At 46.1% G+C, this 22,348-nt stretch overlaps 1 protein-coding gene across 1 annotated transcript in view; it reads right to left on the bottom strand.

Annotated features, from left to right (window-relative positions):
• Positions 1-22,348, bottom strand: part of LOC311102067 (intraflagellar transport protein 80 homolog) — a 57,036-nt gene that overhangs the window by 8,056 nt on the left and 26,632 nt on the right. Inside the window, exons 7-13 of the mRNA XM_084143287.1 lie at positions 5,022-5,201; positions 3,575-3,768; positions 2,451-2,614; positions 2,115-2,179; positions 897-1,032; positions 538-685; positions 138-309 (exon numbers count right to left, since the gene is read on the bottom strand). Coding sequence (XP_083999413.1) covers positions 138-309; positions 538-685; positions 897-1,032; positions 2,115-2,179; positions 2,451-2,614; positions 3,575-3,768; positions 5,022-5,201 — 1,059 coding nt within the window. The remainder of the gene's footprint in view (positions 1-137; positions 310-537; positions 686-896; positions 1,033-2,114; positions 2,180-2,450; positions 2,615-3,574; positions 3,769-5,021; positions 5,202-22,348) is intronic.

Below are 22,348 nucleotides of genomic sequence, written 5' to 3' on the forward strand. Positions count from 1 at the left end.
TGTGTTTTGTACAGTATTTAGAGTTGAATATGATGTGTGCTATGTTCTATACAGGTCAGACTCATTCTGTATCGGACCAGGGATTCACCAGGGAAAGTCCCCTTTCAGTTGTAACTCCTGTCAGGTGTGTGTGTTACCTTGGCAAAGCGGCAGAGGCGCAGTGCGTCCTCCCAGCGAGAGGAGGCGCTGTACTCGTGCAGTAGGCCAGGGTAGGGAGACACGCTGCTGTACACCAACGAGCCGTCACCGCGACGCACAGTCACTTGGGTCCCCACATAGTTCAGGATATGGGGCGCACGGCTAAACTCACTGTGGAGGGGGACAGATGGACAGACAGATATAAAAATACATTCTGTACAGACAGCCACCTAGCCTAAGGGCAGCCACTCAGGAATATCTTCATTGATTAATCAACGGCTTTTATACAACATGAAAATATTTGAGATGAAGATGATGCATTACCTTTTACTTCCGATAATGGGGAACTGTTTTCTGTGTGCACACGTGTGTGTGTGTGTGTTTGCGTGCACATGTTACCTGGCATCCTTCATGTAGAGTGTTTTAGGCAGCAGGTCCTTGTCAGTGAAGACAGCACTGGGATAGTGCCACACGGTGAACTGTGTGTCCTGAATACCACACAGGATGTTAGCTGAGTCGTTCCAGGCCATAGTGTGGACCATAGTACCTGTAGAGCAGGATAGAGACCAACATCACACTCTTATTAACAACACTCAGAATAACTAACTATCCACACAAACAGCTAACCTCTACCACATGGTGTGTAGACCATAGTACATGTGGGTTGTGGTAAGAAAGATGATGTTATCTATCTGGTATGCTTTAGGTGCTTAACAACACAAAGCAGTTTGAAATCTATCTCCTTCCCTCTCTCCTACCTATCTTGCAGATGTTGTGTTCTCTGTTGTGGCGGCGGACAGCGGTCAGGTACAGGTCACGGTTCTTGTCTATGACCGCGATCTTCCTCTCGCTGGACGGGCCACACTGGTCCAGAGCTATCTCCACCACCTCCATCTGGAAAACACATACACATGCATACACACACACACACACACACACACACACAGTGAAATGAGAGGCAGAAAGTTGTGTGGGAGAGACCTGGTTCACATTAACAGGGCTAACTGAACCACCAGTGTCAAACCCAACCAGTCCCCATAACACATACACTTACAATATTGTATTTTGGTACACATCTCTTTTCAACACATGATCACCCATATCACAAGCCCACTTCTGTCCTCTCCACACTCTCTAGTCCCCAGTACAGCCCTGAGTACACAGCCACAGGAGGACTAGGAGGGAACAATTGTGCCCAGATCAGAGGGAAGATACTCAACTCAGAGGGAAGAGGTGGAGGAAAGAGGTAAGAGGGAGAGAGTAGACAGGAGGGAGAAATGGGGGAGGCAAGAGAGAGGAAGGGGGTGCCAGCAGTCTGACCCCACAGCTCCTGGCCCATACTCCCCAACAGGAGTGTATGTGCGTGTGTGTGACTGTGTGTGTGTGTGTGTGTGTGTCAGAGCCAGCTGGCTTCAGTGCAGTGCTCCTCTGTCTTGGAGCTGTGGAGTGCTGGCAGACACAGCCATGCTGACAAACAGTAACTACTGTTCCTGGCTACTTCACCTCCTTTTCTCCCTCTCTAATTCACTCCCTCTCTCTTTATCCCTTTCACTCCTATTCTCGCTCCATAACCCTCCCCCTTTCTCTCCATTCTCCATCTCTTTCTCACACACATGCACTCCAATTTCCTCACAATCTGTATGTCTCCCTCTTAACTATCAAGTTTCTTATTTTTTCCTCAACACCTTCTCTCTGCCTTCTCCCCATGGCTCCCTGACCTTTTCACCCTGGCCTGTTGGGGGCACTGAAACCCACCACACTTACTCACACTGTCCCACAGCTACCCTGAGGCACAGATCTAGGATCAGCTTACCCTCCCCCAATCCTAAAAGGTTGCTTAATGTAACAGTACGGATTAAGACGTAGACATGTGAAGATATACACAGTCTTCTCAGGTCAGTGTGTGCACACTAACAGGAGAGTGTAGTGTGTGTTGTGACTAACTGTTGGTGTGTGTTAGTTGGTGAATCACCCACCTTGTGAGTCAGGGGCTTCCCGTCGCCCAGGGCTTTCCCCGTCAGGGCATCAAACAAAAAGATGACTGGAGGAAAATAAGAGGGGGGGGGGGGGGAGCGGGATAATGATTACAAACTTCATTGTTCCAGTCCTGCTAAAGTCATTTCTCCAGCTTTTTATCCCCTGGTGAAGTGTAATCCTCTTGTTGACAAAGTGCTCCTGATGTTTCAATGTGTTTAACGGCTGTAAATGTCATTGAGCGAAGAAGCCAAAGGCAAATCTCTCCCCGCTGTGTGGACAATAAAGTATTGTACCACAATAATTGTATTGTGGTAGTGAAGGGACGTTCCACTCACCCTTCTCATCGCTCTTGTCCCGGATGGCGATGGTGTCGTTGCTAAGGGAGACTGACTGGGCGTTGAGGATGTCCGTTCTCATGCCGGGGAATCTGGGCGTGGAGATGAGACGTCCCTCGTAGGAGAACACATAAACCCCTGTCCCATCCACCAACAGGAAGTGTCTGAGGGAGGAGCCAAAATAAAGAGAAGGGGAGAGAAAGATTAGAGGGGGAGTGATAGAAAGCAAGGGACAGAGAGATGGAGAGGAGAGAAGGAGCGATAGAGGCAGGAGGGAGCAACAAAGAGGAGAGTGGGAATGGTAGAGAGGAGAGGAGAGGGAGAGCATAACAAACTGCAAGATGGAGCCAAGATATTACAAAACTCAATGACTAATTTCTCTGAAAAGGGAAAGAAAATACCGCCAAATTCACTGGGAATACATTACATAGCATGAAGAAACAATACTCTGAGCCGCAGCTCCATACTACTTGTCAGACATACAGAACTGATACTATATAGTCGTTGTTGGGGTGGGATTGGAATGGGGTGTGGGGGTCCGTGTGTGGCTTTTGACCATTTCTTTGGATTCCTCATGTCTAACTCATTGTTAGAAAAAAGTTTGGTCCAAATCGGATGTTAGGTACTATATTTATTTGATATGATATGAATCCTATAAATTAAAACAGCCAATTTGGGTGCAATCAATTATCTTAATTTCTCAGAGATCAAATTATATTTCAACAAAATAATGTTGCATCTTATCTGTTTCTAACAACAGAAACAATTTCAGAACAATCTGAGATGGTAGGAGTCGAAATCCTCTTTCTTGTGCTTTGTGAGGTGGAACGACCCATTAGAGAGAATGATAGATGTCCATATCTCTGTTCCCTACTGCAGTCAGGCTTCCACAGCCAGACCTTCTCTGCTAATGGCACACATTCACACACAGTTCTCACAAACGCAAACACACACACAGACGCGCGCGCACACACACAGCGTGTTTGGCAGGAGAGAGAGGGGGAGGGAAAGAAAAGGAGAGGGGGTCCAGAGATAGGCGCAACAGGGATAGACGAGACGGGAAAGACTAAGAGAGGGAGGAGGGACATCACTAGATAGAGAAAGGAGGATAAAGAGAGACTTACTTCTCAGCCTGTACAATGAGGCTGACGGTCCCCTCCTTCAGGTCAAAGATGAGAGGGGTGTTCCAGTTCTTAGCACTGTAGACGTAGCACTGGAGAGAGGTGGTGACCACCAGGTGACCGTTGGCCAGAGAGGCTTTGATGACCCGGTCCCTGAACTCCAGAACATCCACCGCATCATCCACCACGTTCCTCACCTGGGTGATGGATAGAGAAAGAGGGTGTGTTTAGGAACACACACACAGACATACACACAAACATGCACATGTAGCACAAATCTTGACATACATAAACACATACAGACATTGAGTCCCAAATAATTTGAAATACTAACAAACTAATTGTAACAAACAGACTATAGCATATACACACAGGACATATTTTCTGAGACACTCATCGATGTATAGTAGGCATGGATGCACTCACGTAAACTCAAGAGTGTATTTACTGTTGATATATACAAGGAATCAGCCCATGTCTAAGCATAGGACAGCAGTGGACAGAAATGCCTGGTGTCTATACGTACGTGTGTGTGTTTCTACTTTTTCACCTGTTAGGATAAACATTTTCTTCCACATTTCCCTGTGAATCAATGAATGAATGAATGAATGAATGAATGAATGAAATATGGTTTTCCACCAGCAGGTAAAAGGTGTGGTAGGTTTTTATTTAAGGGTTTAAACATCATCCTTCTTTAACCCCCGCTAACAACCCAAATTTACTCACCAAACAACCAGGAATAAAAATGCTTAACCGCGAAGTGGTAAATTTAGCCGCTTGATTCACAAACCATTGGCAGATGTGCACTTTTAAAAAAGAGAGGGAGAGTGAGGCAGAACGAGAGGGGAGAGAAAAAACCCTGAAAATAAACAGCTGAAGACACAGGTTTGTTTGGTTAACGCAAACAGTGCTCAGTGAGGGTTGTCTATGGCGAGTGTGCACGTGTGTGTGTGCGTATGCGTTTATCCACGTGTGTGTGTCCGTTTCTGTGTGTGCGCGCGCGGGGGGGTGTCGACTGCGTGTAAACGCTACCTTGTGGTTTCTGAAGTTTAAACACACTCGGTGACGGAGGCTGCTACACAGGCTGGCCATTGTCACTGGTCCACACTGGGAGGCTTATAACATAATGTATGGCCACAAGTACCCAGGCCTGGGGAATAGTCTGGCCCTTTAAATAGCCTGTTAACTTCACCTCACTAGCGTCTGCCTCTCACACCAGCCCATTCACCCTCAGTTAGCTGTCTCATTAATTCATTTAGGCTCGGGGACTGTTTGGCTTCTTAAGTGAAGTAAAGATTAAGACTTTTTCTGGAGGGTTAACCAAGCATATGGCATAAGGAACCTGCCCTGAAACACCTGCATGGTCCTCCTCTTGGTGAGGGTGATCTGTGTGTGTGTTCTACCTGCATGGTCCTCCTCTTGGTGAGGGTGATCTGTGTGTGTGTTCTACCTGCATGGTCCTCCTCTTGGTGAGGGTGATCTCGAAGCTCCTCCACTCCCAGCGCTGCTCCACCACGTGGGCGAAGATGACGTGTCCGTTCCCACAAGCCCCCGCGAGCTGTGTGCCGTCTGCCGACCAGGCCAGGCTGAACACACTGCCCGTGTTAGGCTTCTCCAACGCATAGGACCACTAGAGAGAGAGAGAGAGACAAAGAGAGAAAGTGAGAGAAAGACAAAGAGAAAGCGAGAGAGAAAGACAGAGAGAGATTGTTGGCAAAACAAAAAGGGTATTTGGTAGTACTGTACTTAATCAATGCACAATTTCAAACAATAAGACAGATACTGTGCAGCCATAAAGGGGTAAAAGAGGTAGGGGTACAGTAAGCCAGGGTGGTTAGGGATAGAGAGAGGGGTGGGGGTGAACAGGGATAGGTGCAGTATGGGGGTAGTGGGGGGTTTGGTTGGGTGCATGACAGCCCCCCCATGTAAACTGTGTGTAAAAGACACGGGTTGAGTCAGGGCCCAGTCACTGAGCTGTGATGAACTGTGAGACACTGAAGGAGCGCTCAGGCCTGCCAAGTCCAGCGCTCATAAACATGCACTCTGCTATCCTCATCTATTACAACCAGCCAGAGTTATAGGGGGGGATAGGGTCGCATGAGCACACAACCAAGAGCCAAAGAGTGATTACCCAAACCTTCTCCTTTCTTTTTAAAATTCTATTTTACTTTTCTTTTTTAAGGGAGGGAGGTGGTGGGGGGTTGCTGTGTGTGTGTGTGTGTGTGTGTGTGTGTGTGTGTGTGTGTGTGTGTGTGTATGTGTGTGTGTGTGTGTGTTGGGGGTGTAGTGGAGGTTTTTCTGGTGTGTCGGTGGGAGTCAGTGACACCCATCGAGACAGCTGAGAAGAGGCTGCAGCTCCTTCCAACTCCCCAGCCTGCCGTTTGGAACACACCACACCACCACGACAACACAGGACGTTACTCACTAAAGCCACTAGAAAAACACTCCCTCCCCCCGCTCTCTCTCTCCAAGATATCCCTTTGCTCTCTTTTCTTCTCTCACTGCTCCCTCTCTCCTCTCTCTCAGCATTCTGCAGAGTATCACACAAAGCCTATTCTGTTATTGGGCTTCTGGTTTAGAAATCCAGCCTGTCAGAACGCTTATGATTGAGTTGAGATAGTTTGGGCTTGCAGTTGTGTTTTTTCAACCTGTTGGGATGCTATTTGGGGTTTAACTAATGGAGAGGCCAGATTAGCAATGCCACACTTAAACAGTTAGGTACACAAGAACCAGGACTCTAGTGTGAAAGGGAACTCTCCTGCTTCCCCACTGTCTCGTCCTTCGCTCTTTACCCTACTTTCTCAACTCTCTCTCATTCTCCACCCTCTCTCTTTTTACCCCTCACTATCCTGTCTCTGTACCCCTATCTAGTCCCCCTCTGTCTCTCTTTTACTCCTTTCACCCCTTCCCTCTCTCCTCTCTCTGTCCACAGTCTACATTAAAAATACATTCCTCCATGGGCAGCCAAAGACAGTGATGACCTTCTCTTGGTGACCTTTAACCCCTGACCCCTTTGCCTCAGCCAGTTTCAGTTTGCAGGTGGCTGGCAGGGCTCACCAGCTTTATCAGCCATCCCTTTTTTCAGTCTCACCTCTCTCCTCTGGTCTAGTCTGTGACCCCTGACCTCTATGCCTCAGCTCTTTCCTGTGTGCAGGTGGCTGGCAGGGCTGAGGCTGCTTACAGAGGGAGAAACCGCTAATGCTAACATTACCCTAGCGCTGCTTGTTAGAGACTGTATGGGACGCCAAGTGCTGTGCTGCACAGAAAAGGTCTGTGTTGTCTTCATGTGCTGAGGTGTGGCTTTGTATACGGTCTCAGCCGGCAGGTTGGAGCCCACTCTGTTTGATCAGTCTGTCTGTCTGTCTGTCTGTCTCTCTCTCTCTCTGTCAGAACTGCCAGCGGCCACGGTCAAAACAGAAGATTTCCTTGGTCAGCTTCCTCCCCTGTAATACTGTTTCAGGACCCAAAATAGCCAAAGAAAAAAAATATACTCTTTACCAATATGGACAAAATATTTCTTGTTAAACTCATATCAAAAGTGGCGTTTTCTTTCATTTCTGCACGCCCTCCCCTCTTTTACCTCTACCGCGCTCTCCCTCCTTCCTCATAAATCCTGCGATAGAAATGACTTTCCTTATTTTTCGGTGTGCGTGTGCATATGCGTGTGTACCACAAAGATAAACAGGGTCCGGCCGCATTAAGGCCGCTGCAGGGCTTTGAAGTGTGCTTTTATATACCTTTCCTCCAAACATCAGCACTATGATTGGACAGGCTCCACCGCCAACGAGAGCATACACGCTTAAAATAATAATACCCCATCTATTCTTCAGCAAACATCCAAGCCGCTCCATTTTAGAGCTCCCCTGGGGGAGAAGAGGGGGAGGAGGGGGGAGAGGAGGGGGTCAGAGATGCAGCTGAATGTATACACCACACTGTAATGAAGCAGGACACTTGATATCGGCCCGAGAAGCACTTTTAGACTTGTGCTTACCTAATGCTTTTAACACATTGGGCCATTTGACTCCTGCTGCAGCAAGCGTACGTTTGTGTGTGTATGTGTGTGAGAAAGAGAGAACACGGGTGTAGATTTAAATGTGTATAAGACATATGGTGGGGTGTGTAAATGTAATGTATGCACAGTTTGTGAGTGCAGTGTGTGTATGTGCGTGCGTGTTTGTGTGCGTGTGTGTGTATGCGTGCGTGCGTGTATGTATGTATGTGTGTGTGTGTGTGTGTGTGTGTCTAAAAGGTGAAAATCCCCAGGCTCTCTGTGTCAGGCAGTGAGTGAGTATGGGACACTGGGGGGTGTCCTGCAGCTCTCCTGAGAGAAGAGGTTACTCTACCTCTTTCTACCCCCTTCTCATTCTACCCATTCTACTGGAGCAGTGCTGGTTCACCTCTGGGCCACAGGGCTCCACTCCAGGGCTCTCTGCTCTCAACCACAGTTCAGTGTCAGGAAGGCCTCAGCTATAGACAACCATAGAGACCTGCAGCCATAGACAACCAAAGAGAGCTTCAGTCATAGAGAGCTTCAGCCGTACACAACCAAAGAGAGCTTCAACCATAGAGCGCTTCCGCCATAGACAACCATAGAGTGCTTCTGCCATTGACAACCATAGAGCGCTTCTGCCATTGACAACCATAGAGTGCTTCCGCCATAGATAACCATAGAGAGCTTCTGCCATAGACAACCATAGAGAGCTTCCGCCATAGACAACCACAGAGCTTCCGCCATAGACAACCACAGAGAGCTTCAGCCAGACAAATAGAGCTTCAGCCATTGGGAGATGAGTGATAGAGGGGGAGAAAGAGGGAAGAGAGGAGCGAGTGAAGGGGAGAGAAGGATGAGAGGAGGGATATAAGGGCTGAAAGGGGATGAGAGGGGCGATGGAGGTGGATCAGTCAGCAGCAGATTTGCTGACTAGTTTTATTGGAGCCAAAAGGGCTGATCCTGGCCCTGCTCCAACCACTCTGCTCTCTCCAGGAGAACACTGGACTAGCTAGGGGATATTCACAATCACACTGGAAACAGGGGAGGGAGAGAGAGGGGGGAGCAGCAGGAGAAGGGTGGAGGGGTGCTGGTAAGGGTCTGCTCTGGTCATGGAGCCCTGTCTATAATGGGCAGCTTTGTGGCCAGAGGGAAGGTGACAGACATGACGTGGAGCTCTGATGAGGTTTGGGGGAGAGAGAGGGGGGAGGAGAGAGAGAGAGAGAGAGAGAGGGAGAGGGAGAGACCCCTGACTCTTACAATGAGCTCATACACACAGACAGCACACTGCAGCATAACACTATAAACCACACACACACTGCTGCATAACACTATACACCATACACACACTGCATCATAACACTACACACCATACACACTATGAACTATACACACACTGCTGCACAGCACTATACACACACTGCTGCATACAGTGCCTTGCAAAAGTATTCATCCCCCTTGGCGTTTGTCCTATTTTATTGCATTACAACCTGTAATTTAAATGGATTTTATTTGCATTTCATGTAATGGACATACACAAAATAGTCTAAATTGGTGAAGTTGAATGAAAAAAATCACTTGATTCAAAAAATTCTAAAAAATAAATAACGGAAAAGTGGTGCGTACATATGTATTCACCCCTTCGCTATGAAGCCCCTAAATAAGATCTGGTGCAACCAATTACCTTCAGAAGTCAGAAAATTAGTTAAATAAATGAGATGGGAGTATCTGTCCATAGGACCACTTTAAGCTGTACACTCCACAGAGCTGGGCTTTACAGAAGAGTGGCCAGAAAAAAGCCATTGCTTAAAGAAAATAATAAGCAAACACGTTTGGTTTTAGCCAAAAGGTATATGGAAGTAGGTACTCTGGTCAGATGAGACTAAAATTGAGCTTTTTGGCCATCAAGGAAAATGCTATGTCTGGCGCAAATCCAACACCTCTCATCACCCCGAGAACACCATCCCCACAGTGAAGCATGGTGGTGGCAGCATCATGCTGTGGGGATGTTTTTCATCGGCAGGGACTGGGAAACAGGTCAGAATTGAAGGAATGATGGATGGCACTAAATACAGGGAAATTCTTGAGGGAAACCTGTTTCAGTCTTCCAGAGATTTGAGACTGGGACGGAGGTTCACCTTCCAGCAGGACAATGACCCTAAGCATACTGCTAAAGCAACACTTGAGTGGTTTAAGGGGAAACATTTAAATGTCTTGGAATGGCCTAGTCAAAGCCCAGACCAAAATCCAATTGAGAATCTGTGGTATGACTTAAAGATTGCTGTACACCAGCGGAACCCATCCAACTTGAAGGATCTGGAGCAGTTTTGCCTTGAAGAATGGGCAAAAATCCCAGTGGCTAGTTGTGCCAAGCTTATAGAGACATACCCCAAGAGACTTGCAGCTGTAATTGCTGCAAAAGGTGGCTCTAGAAAGTATTGATTTGGGGGGGGGGGGCTTTTGGTGAATAGTTATGCACGCTCAAGTTCTTTTTTTTCCTTCTTATTTCTTGTTTGTGTCACACAAAAAAATATTTTGCATCTTCAAAGTGGTAGGCATGTTGTGTAAATCAAATGATACAACCTAATTCCAGGTTGTAAGGCAACAAAATAGGAAAAATGCCAAGGGGGGTGAATACTTTCGCAAGCCACTGCATCATAACACTATACACATACTGCTATGTATACACATGTGGAGCAGAAATGTAGACAGAGCCTCCTAATGACCACACACACAGGAGGTGACCCAATCTGATACACATGATCATTCAGAGGAGTAAGGGACACACACACACACCTGTCTAGAGAGTTAACATGGGTGTGTTAACCTGATTCACACCCCCACCCACACACACTCTTCAGCCTCACATGATCATGTGCTAGCTGCACTGTGGTGAGGAGAATAGACTTTGTGAAAGTAGCACTTTGGCCCTTCCCCCTTTGGCTTGGAACGTCAAGCGACGTTCCACAGGCTCTGGGTTCCAGCACGCAATGACCTACACACACAGGCATACATACAGAGAAACACACTTGAACACAGACACACACTTGTAAGCACACAAGAAGATAAACTCAGTCACTCACTCAAACACAAGCCCTCTCTCTCTTACACACACAGACAACAGACTAGTCAGACAACCTTGCCACCCTCTTTCAGGAACATTTGCTCTCTCCCTCCCTCCATTTCACTGCACATACGTTTGCCATTAAGATTGGCAGGTGTTGTGAGCCTGCCGCTTCTCCCTACTGCTGTAACGCGTTACAGCGAGCTGCAGGGAAAAATACTTAAAACTGATCTCAAAGGCAAGGAGGCGGTAACTCCTCAAACCCCCATCCTCACTAGCACCAGCCAGAGAGGCAAACTTCTCTCTCTTTCCTTCCCTCGCCCACTCTCCCCCTTAGTTTTTTTGGCGGGTTGGAGGTAAGGGAAAGGGGGATACCTAGAAAGGAAGAGACGAAGAGAAAATCGAAAGAGAGAGACGGAGAGTTTAAATAACAAATCGGTCCTCCCTTCACCCCTGCCCTGTGTCCTCTCCACCTGGAGCAGTACTTGGGGCTGAAGGGGGGACTTGGCTGGGACTGCAGAGGGGACTGGGCTGGTCTGGTCTGGGGCCTGGGGCAAGGAAGGGGTTAATTACACGTTTGGGCTAATGGCTCCCAGCGGAGCTATCTGCTGATTCAGCCCCATTACATCAGACGCATTAAATATGTCTGCTCTGACTGCTGCAGACAGGTCTGCTTCTCCTCACAACACGCTTATCGGCAGGGTAACATGTGAAGTCCCCCATCTCCCAAGTCTCCCCCTCCCCCCTCTGAAGCCCTCCCTACTCTAAAGGGAGAGAGAGAATAAAGGAGGGGGACAGAGTGAAAAAGAGGGAGAGAGCAAGTGCGCATGTGTGTGTGTGTGTGGTTCCTCTTTATCACAGTTTAAACCCATTGTCTCTCTCTGAAGATATACTTTATTAAGTTAAGCCAACGCTAAACTATCATTAGCTCGGGTCTATCATTGCCAGAGTGGCTAATTCTATAAATCAACGTGGCTAGCATTTGGCTAACCTATAGCTATTAGCTTCCCAGTGTGGCTAGCCTATAGCTTGGCTAACATGATAAATCAGTGTGGCTACTGGCTAGCTGGCTGCTTGAAGAGCCCAGCTGGCTTCAGTTAGCCTCATTGTTCATGAGAGACGACCTGGCAGGGTAGGTATGGGGTGTAAATCCCTACACACTCCCCCCACATCAATGTACACTACCACGCAAGCATTGACAGACACAAACGTGCACACACAAGCACGAACGTGCATACGTGGACTTCAGGAAACAGCAGAGGGAGCACGGCCCTATCCACATCGATGGGACCGCAGTGGAGAAGGTGGAAAGCTTAACGTTCCTCGGCGTACACATCACTGACAAACTTTTACAGATGCACAATTGAGAGCATCCTGTCGGGCTGTATCACCGCCTGGTACGGCAACTGCACCGCCCGCAACCGCAGGGCTCTCCAGAGGGTGGTGTGGTCTGCCCAACTCATCATCGGGGGCACACTGCCTGCCCTCCAGGACACCTACAGCACCCGATGTCACAGGAAGGCCAAAAAGATCATCAAGGACATCAAACACCCGAGCCACGGCCTGTTCACGCCGCTATCATCCAGAAGGCGAGGTCAGTACAGGTGCATCAAAGCTGGGACCGAGAGACTGAAAAACAGCTTCTATCTCAAGGCCATCAGACTGTTAAAAAGCCATCACTAGCCGGCTACCACCCGGTTACTCAACCCTGCACCTTAGAGGCTGCTGCCCTATATACATAGACATGGAGTCACTGGCCACTTTAATAATGGAACACTAGTCACTTTAATATTGTCTACATACTGCTTTACTCATCTCATTCAGTGGGGAGAACAAGTATGATACACTGCCGATTTTGCAGGTTTTCCTACTTAAAAAGCATGTACAGGTCTGTAATTTTTATCATAGGTACACTTTAACTGTGAGAGATAAATCCAGAAAATCACATTGTATAATTTTTAAGTAATTAATTAGCATTTTATTGCATGACATAAGTATTTGATCACCTACCAACCAGTAAGAACTCCGGCTCTTACAGACCTGTTAGTTTTTCTTTAAGAAGCCCTCCTGTTCTCCACTCATTACCTGTATTAACTGCACCTGTTTGAACTCGTTACCTGTATAAAAGACACCTGTCCACACACTCAATAGACCTGCACAAGGCTGGGATGGGCTACAGGACAATAGGCAAGCAGCTTGGTGAGAAGGCAACAACTGTTGGCGCAATTATTAGAAAATGGAAGTTCAAGATGACGGTCAATCACCCTCGGTCTGGGGCTCCATGCAAGATCTCACCTCGTGGGGCATCAATGATCATGAGGCAGGTGAGGGATCAGCCCAGAACTACACGGCAGGACCTGGTCAATGACCTGAAGAGAGCTGGGACCACAGTCTCAAAGAAAACCATTAGTAACACACTACGCCGTCATGGATTAAAATCATGCAGCGCACACAAGGTCCCCCTGCTCAAGCCAGCGCATGTCCAGGCCCGTCTGAAGTTTGCCAATGACCATCTGGATGATCCAGAGGAGGAATGGGAGAAGGTCATGTGGTCTGATGAGACAAAAATAGAGCTTTTTGGTCTAAACTCCACTCGCCATGTTTGGAGGAAGAAGAAGGATGAGTACAACCCCAAGAACACCATCCCAACCGTGAAGCATTGAGGTGGAAACATCATTCTGTGGGGATGCTTTTCTGCAAAGGGGACAGGACGACTGCACTGTATTGAGGGGAGGATGGATGGGGCCATGTATCGCAAGATCTTGGCCAACAACCTCCTTCCCTCAGTAAGAGCATTGAAGATGGGTCGTGGCTGGGTCTTCCAGCATGACAACGACCCGAAACACACAGCCAGGGCAACTAAGGAGTGGCTCCATAAGAAGCATCTCAAGGTCCTGGAGTGGCCTAGCCAGTCTCCAGACCTGAACCCAATAGAAAATCTTTGGAGGGAGCTGAAAGTCCGTATTGCCCAGCGACAGCCCCGAAACCTGAAGGATCTGGAGAAGGTCTGTATGGAGGAGTGGGCCAAAATCCCTGCTGCAGTGTGTGCGCAAACCTGGTCAAGACCTACAGGAAACGTATGATCTCTGTAATTGCAAACAAAGGTTTCTGTACCAAATATTAAGTTATGCTTTTCTGATGTATCAAATACTTATGTCATGCAATAAAATGCAAATTAATTACTTAAAAATCATACAATGTGATTTTCTGGATTTTTGTTTTAGATTCCGTCTCTCACAGTTGAGGTGTACGTACCTATGATAAAAATTACAGACCTCTACATGCTTTGTGAGTAGGAAAACCTGCAAAATCGGCAGTGTATCAAATACTTGTTCTCCCCACTGTATGTATATACTGTATTCTATTCTACTGTATTTTAGTCAATGCCACTCCGACATTGCTCGTCCTAATATTTATATATTTCTTAATTCCATTCTCTTAATTTTAGATTTGTGTGTATTGTTGTGAATTGTTAGATACTACTGCACTGTTGGAGCTAGGAAAACAAGCATTTCGCTACACCCGCAAGGCCATCAGACTAAATGTGTGTATGTGACCAATAACATTTGATTTGATTTGACACACACACTTGATGGCACTCATCACTCAAGCATATTTTGTCGATCCGCTGGACAGGGCTGATGAGAGCGGTTAATAAATAGCAGCATAGCATCTCCATCTGATTCACGCACACTGAGGGAGGGAGTCGGACCATTTGTTTTGAATAAAGAAGATCCATAGAGTATTTCTTGTACACACACACTCGCTCTCTCTCTCACTCTCTCTGTTCCCCAAACTCTGCCAGCCGCAAGAATCACCAAACAAACAGCAAGCACAATAAAGGGGGGCATAAATCTGGTGCTAGTAAAACAGTGTGTGTGAAGACAGACATCCATGGCGTCCAGCACTCATGCCTTTTTCTCTGCAGACATCCACAAACAAGGAGAAAGATGCTCACATTTTCCACTGTTATTATTACTGTATGTAGTGTCACAGCTGTGTCATTACTCTTGTAAGTAGTGTAAGAGAAAGAGAGGCTAAAAGTAATCCATGTGTTGGGGAGGAGGAAGAGGTGGAGGAGGGAGGGATGAGGGGGGCCCATCAATCTCTCAGCAGATTAGGAGGAGTTGTAAACCTCGCTCTGCAGTGACCCAGGCCCCCCTCACAGGGGGTTGGAGCTGGGGCTGTAGTAGTTGGGCTGTGTTGGGTTGTGCTTTGTGATCTGGGTTGGTAGGTTAGACTGTGCTGGGCTGTGCTGAACCGGCATGGCTGAGCAGGGCAGGGCTTGGGTGTTCTGAGATGTACTGGGTCGTGCTGGGGGCTGGAGGTGAGAAGGTAAGGAGCTGGGGATGAGGATCTGAGCTGGAGCTCCCAGCTAGGGAGGGGCCGTAGGGACGAGCTGACCATTTAGAACACCTCGCCAAGAGGGAGGGGGTGGGTGCTGACCCCGTACAGACCAACCCCTCCCTTGGCCTTGTCCACCCCTCCCCAAGGGCAATCCATCATACCAAACACACACATACAACCGTCTGCCAGACCTAAAACAATATGTGAAGATAAAACACCATTTTTAAGAGTGAGTAGAGGCATAATGTCAAGGGCTCTTTGGGAGCAAAATGATGTGCATCTCTTTATAATAAAGCCTGGCCCACTGCATTAAATTACACGCTATCAAACGGAACGAAGACTCAGGGCCCATAAAAGAGCTGCTTTGAAATGTCCCATGGCACCACATAGTCTGAGCTTCCTTAATCACACTCACACACACGCTCCGCTCAGACCCTCTGTCTGCCCACTGTCTCAGGGAGCGAGAGACACACACGTATGCATGAACGCACATACACACAAGCGCACTGATCCACTTTTCACCGTTTTTTTGTGTAACCAGTCACCTGTGGGGAGAGCATCTCTGTGTGAAAAACCCAAGTGGCACCCTATTCACAGCCTCTGGTCAAAACTAGTGCACTACATAAGGAATAGGGTGTCATTTAAGATGCCACTTGTATATTTTTACCCTGGCAATAGGAACTTATACAGTAAGATAATAAAGAAGAACCTGTGTAAAATAAACTAGCAGTCAGGTAGGCCTAGTGCATCATCACTGGAAGAGGTCTCCACAGAATCCCTTTCACATTACTTTCTCCCTGCCTCTCTTTGCTTTGGCACTTTATCGTCAAAGTGAGGGTATTCCGAGGTTAAAAAATTCAGGAGCCCGGCTTGTGTGTGTGAGAAAGAGAGCGAGAGAAAAAGAGAGAGCAAGTGTGTGTGTGTGTGATGCAGTGTATTCTAGAGGGAGCCAGGATTGTGTCCCCTCAGTGAAATTCAATGCCTTAATAACACTGCATCCATAACACATCCCAACTAACGTTTCCGTCTGTCAAAATAAATAACCAATAAAAGCTCCAACTCCCGTGTACCTAGAGACCATCTCTGTCTCCCCTAAATGTGAAACATTAAGCCATTCTTAGAAACGGTCTCTATAATAACACACAATAGTCCGTATATAGAAGTAAAAGCTGGAGATAAACATAGGCTGGTGAAAAGCAGGCCATCTCTATGCATTGTAATATAGGCTTGGCTCCCAAAGACACAGAGCCTTGGCCTGGGGATTGTATCGAGTGGCACAAGTCAGAGATTTGGCAGGAAGGGAGAGGGTAATGATATACACATGGCTTCATGCTGGAGCCTCAACACAGTAACCATAGACACATGCTGGGGCCTCCTGGGACTCATCAGCAGGACACAGCTGTGTACCCGCCAGCAGAATTCAATTAGCACTACTCAGCTAGGGGCACTACTCAGCTAGGGGCACTACTCAGCTAGGGGCACTACTCAGCTAGGGGCACTACTCAGCTAGGGGCACTACTCAGCTAGGGGCACTACTCAGCTAGGGGCAGCAGTACTGACTATACCTTTAGCAGTACTCAGCTACAGTGCATTCGGAAAGTATTAAGACCCCTTGACTTTTTGCACATTTTGTTACGTTACAGCCTTATTCTAAAATGGTTTAAATTAATTGTTTTCCTCATCAATGTACACACAATACCCCATAATGGCAAAGCGAAAATAGTATTTTTGAAATTTTTGCACATTTATTAAAATTAAAAACAGAAATACCTTATTTACATAGGTATTCAGACCCTTTGCTATGAGACCCAAAATTGAGCTCAGGTGCATCCTGTTATTTTCATTGATCATCCTTGAGATGTTTCTACAACTTGGAGTCCACCTGTGGTAAATTAAATTGATTGGACATGATTTGGAAAGGCACACACCTGTCTATATAAGTTCCCACAGTTTACAGTGCATGTCTGCGCAAAAACCAAGCCATGAGGTTGAAGGAATTGTCCGTAGAGCTCCGAGACAGGATTGTGTAGATGCACAGGACTGGGGAAGGGTACCAAAAAATGTCTGCAACATTGAAGGTACCCAAGGACACAGTGGCCTCAATCATTCTTAGATGGAAGAAGTTTGGAACCACCAAGACTCTTCCTAGAGCTGGCCGCCCGGCCAAACTGAGCAATCGGGGGAGAAGGGCCTTGGTCAGGGAGGTGACCAAGAACCCGATGGTCACTCTGACAGAGCGCCAGAGTTCCTCTGTGGAGATTGGAGAACATTCCGGAAGGACAACCATCTCTGCAGCTTCAACCAATAAGGCCTTTATGGTAGAGTGGCCAGACGGAAGCCACTCCTCAGTAAAAGGCACATGACAGCCCGCTTGGAGTTTGCCAAAAGGCACCTAATGTCACGTTCGTTTAAGGACGGGTCAGACCAAGGCGCAGCGTGAAATGCATACATGTTTATTTCAACGATAAACGCACGAACAAACCAACGTAACGTGAAGTCCTCAGGCTAAAACACAAAACAAGCCTACACACGGAACAAGATCCCACAACTAATGATTGCAAACAGGCTGCCTAAGTATGATCCCCAATCAGAGACAACGAGCGACAGCTGTCTCTGATTGGGAATCACACCCGGCCAAACATAGAAATACAACACCTAGAAAGTAAACATAGAAATAACAACATAGATCTCCACACCCTGACTCAACATACAAGAGTCCCATAAGTCAGGGTGTGACACCTAAAGACTCTCAGACCAAGAGAAACAAGATTCTCAGGTCTGATGAAACCAAGATTGAACTCATGGCCTGAATGCCAAGTGTCACAACTGTAGGAAACCGGGCACCATCCCTACGGTGAAGCATGGTGGTGGCAGCATCATGCTGTGGGGATGTTTTTCTGCGGCAGGGACTGGGAGACTAGTCAGGACGAGGGATAGATGAACGGAGCAAAGTAGAGAGAGATAATTGATGAAAACCTGCTCCAGAGCACTCAGGACCTCAGACTGGGGTGAAGGTTCACCTTCCAACAGTACAACAACCCTAAGCACACAGCCAAGACAATGCAGGAGTGGCTTTGGGACAAGTCTCTGAATATCCTTGAGTGGCCCAGCCAGAGCCCGGACTTGATCGAACATCTCTGGAGAGACCTGAAAATAACTGTGCAGCAACGCTCCCCATCCAACCTGACAGAGCTTGAGAGGATCTGCAGAGAAGAATGGGAGAATCTCCCCAAATACAGGTGTGCCAAGCTTGTAGCGTCATACCCAAGAAGACTCAAGGCTTCAACAAAGTACTGAGTAAAGGGACTGAATACTTACTTAAATGTAATATTTAATTTTTATACATTTGCAAACATTTCTATAAACCTGTTTTTGCTTTATCATTATGGGGTATTGTGTGTAGATTGATGATGGAAAAAAACGATTTAATCCTTTTAGAAGAAGGCTGTAACGTAACGAAATGTGGAAAAGGTCAAGGTGTCTGAATACTTTCCGAATGCACTGTAGGGGCAGCATTACTGACTATACCTTTAGCAGCTCTCAGCTAGGGGCAGCATTACTGACTAGACTGGAGGACTGGAGGGGGGGGGGGGGGGGGGGGGGGGAAGAGGTGAGGTGGTGAAACATCTCCCATAAGTGCGGAGTGTGTGTATTATGTTTGTGTGTGAAAGACAGTGTGTGTGTAGTACTCCATCTATGTGTGTGAGCAAGAGAGAGGTTATTAATTATCCTGAGCAACGGCACTCGTGGCAGTTTCTAATTAGATCACCCATCTCAGGGTAGAGATGTGAGCCAACAGGCCGGGCAAGGTAACACTGAGGTGTGTGTGTGTGTGTGTGTGTGTGTGTGTAGAAAGCAGCTAATATGGAACTCGGTCCCAAACTGCCCCTGGTTTAGTACACACACTCTGTTTATATTGGGAAGCAGAGCAGGAGAGGACTTGTACTTGGACGAGCACTAACAACACTTTTATATTTACTGCTGTCAAAGGGTAAAATGTCTGGCTCTTACTTTTTTACCTAATACTTTTGTTTTCCTGCACACACAAACAGGCATCCACACTAATAAATATGGCTGTGACGTAATTGGATAACCATGTAATTGATGGCTATGGATGAAGACCATAATTAAAAAAATATATATAAACACGTTTAAATAGGCCTAGATTCGTTTTAGGATAAAACATTTTTATTAACCTTATTTTTATGTAGATTAACTTTGGTATTTGGTATTTATTACGATCCCCATTAGCCGCTGCAAAAGCATCAGGTACTCTTCCTAGGGTCCACATGAAACATGACATAATACAGAACATTTAAAACGTCACACATTGCCTACATATCAGTACATACACACAATATCTAGGTCTAATACATAACACAGTGAAAATTACAATACAAGATACATAAAATTGCTGTGTCTCTTCACAGTCCCCTTTGTGCAGTAAGGAGTTATTTTATCAGTTTTGTTTTAACTGGTTTTATTGCTAGCTTTGAGTTACCTCGGGTGGCAGAGAGTTCCATGTAGTCATGGCTCTATTTAATACTCTGCGTTTCCAAGCCTCTGTTCTGGACCTGGGGACTGTGAATAGACCTCTGGTTGCATGTCTTGTGTTGTACCGATGAGTGTCCAAACTGTGTGCCAACTGCTTGAACAAACAGTTCGGTACCTTCAACACATCAATACCTCGCACAAAGACCAATAGTGATACAGTCAATCTCTCCTCAGCTTTGAGCCAGGAGAGACTGACATGCATGTAACTGACACTTTCCCTCCGTGTACATCTAAGTGTAATACGTGCTGCTTTGTTCTGGACCAACTGCAATTCACCTATGTCCTTCTTTGCCGCACATGACCGCACAGCTGGGCAGTAGTCCAGGTGCGACAAAACTAGGGCCTGTGGGACCTGTCTGGTCGACTGAGATGTCAAGAAGGCAGTGCAACACCCTATCATGGACAGACCTCTTCCCATTTTAGCAACCATTGAGTCTATATGTTTTGACCATGAAAGCTTGCTATCTAGGGTTACACCCAGCAGTTTAGTCTCCTCAACTTGCTCTATAGCCACATTATTAAATAATAGATCTAAACGAGGTTTAGCGTTGAGCGAGTGATTTGTCCCAAAAATTATGCTTTTAGTTTGAAATATTTAGCACCAGCCTATTGTTAGTTATCCATTCTAAAACTGATGGCGCTCTATGTTAAGTGTCTCAGTTATTTATTTTACTGTTGCAGCCGACGTGTATACTATTGAGTCGTCAGCGTACATAGACACACAGGCTTTATTCAAAGTCAGTGGAAGGTCATTTGTGAAAAAATAAAATAATAAAATAATGGCCCTAGCCGGCTGCCCTGCGGCACACCACACTCAACCTAATTTGCATGAGATAGGCTTCCATTAACGAAAACCCTCTGTGTTCTATTAGATAGGTAACTCTCAATCCATAATAAGGCAGAGGAAGCAAATCCATAACACCTACGTTTTTTCAGCAATAGGTTATGATCAATGACATCAAAAGTTGCACTGAAGTCTAACAGCTCCCACAATCTTCTTACTATCAATTTCTTTCAGCCAATAATTTGTGTCAGTGCCGAGCATGTTGAGTGCCCTTCCCTATAAGCATGCTGAAAGTCTGTTGTTAATTTGTTTTCTGTAAAATAACTTTGTATTTGTTCAAACAATTTTTTCCCAAAGTTTGCTAAGAACTTGTAACAGGCTGATATGTCGGCTGTTTGAACCATTAAAGGGTGCTCCCTCCATGTCTGAGGGCACACACGGTCTTCTAGGCTTAAATTGAAGATGCGGCAAACAGGAGTCACAATGTATTCCCCTACCAACCTCAGCAATTTACCATCCAGGTTGGCGGTACCAGGTGGTTTGTCCTTATTTATAGATGGCAACAATTTTTTCACCTCTTCCACACCCACTTTGTGGAACTTAAAACTACAGTGCTTGTCTTTCGTTATTTGGTCTATTATGCATGAATATGAAGGCTCAGCAATTGTTGTTTGCATGTCATACCTAAGTTTGCTAATCTTGTCTGAATATTCAGAGGGTTTGAATACTTATGTAAATATGATATTTCTGTTTTATTTTAATGTTTAATTGCAAAACATTCTAAAAACCTGTTTTTGCTTTGTCATTATGGGGTATTGTGTGTAGATTTATGAATTTAAAAAACAATTTAATCAATTTTAGAATAAGGCTGTAACGTAACAAAATGTGGAAAAGGTCAAGGGGTCTGAATACTTTTCGAATGCACTATACATTATCCAACATTTCACACTGTAGTCCATATACTGACTTTTAGCACTTGGGTGTCTATAGCAACTTCCTACGAGAATAGGCTTTAGGTGAGGCAGATAAACCTGTAGCCATATTACTTCCAAATTATCTGACATGAGATACGCTCTCACCCTAACAGGAATATGACTCTGGACATACATGGCAACACCTCCTCCATTTACATTTATATATTTCCTATATATTCTATAACCATGTATACCTACTACTGCATCATCAAATGAATTATCTAAGTGTGTTTCAGAGATGGCCACACTATGAATGTTTTCTGATGTTAATACAGTGCATTCGGAAAGTATTCAGACACCTTGACTTTTTCCACATTATGTTTATTCTAAAATTGATTAAATCATTTTTTCCCCCTCATCAATCTACACACAATACCCCATAATGACAAAGCAAAAACAGGTCGAGACATTTTTGCTAATTTATAAAAAATAAATAAACTGAAATATCACATTTACATAAATATTCAGACACTTTACTCAGTACTTTGTTGAAGCACCTTTGACAGCGATTACAGCATCAAGTCTTCTTGCGTATGACGCTACAAGCTTGGCACACCTGTATTTGGGGAGTTTCTCCCATTCTTCTCTGCAGATCCTCTCAAGCTCTGTCAGGTTGGATGGGGAGCGTTGCTGCACAGCTATTTTCAGGTCTCTCCAGAGATGTTCGATAGGGTTCAAGTCCATGCTCTGGCTGGACCACTCAAGGACATTCAGAGACTTGTCCTGAAGCCACTCCTGCGTTGTCTTGGCTGTGTGCTTAGGGTCGTTGTCCTGTTGGAAGGTGAACCTTCGCCCCAGTCTGAGGTCCTGAACGCTCTGGAGCAGGTTTTCATCAAGGATCTCTCTGTACTTTGCTCCATTCATCTTTGCCTCGATCCTGACTAGTCTCCCAGTCCATGCTGCTGAAAAACATCCCCACAGCATGATGCTGCCACAACCATGCTTCACCATAGGGATGGTGCCAGATTTCCTCCAGACATGACGCTTGGCATTCGGGCCAAAGAGTTCAATCTTGGTTTCATCAGACCAGAGAATCTTGTTTCTCATGGTCTGAGAGTCCTTTAGG

This window comes from Coregonus lavaretus, assembly GCF_964263955.1.
Source record: "Coregonus lavaretus genome assembly, chromosome: 26".
NCBI classification, from domain to species: domain Eukaryota; kingdom Metazoa; phylum Chordata; class Actinopteri; order Salmoniformes; family Salmonidae; genus Coregonus; species Coregonus lavaretus.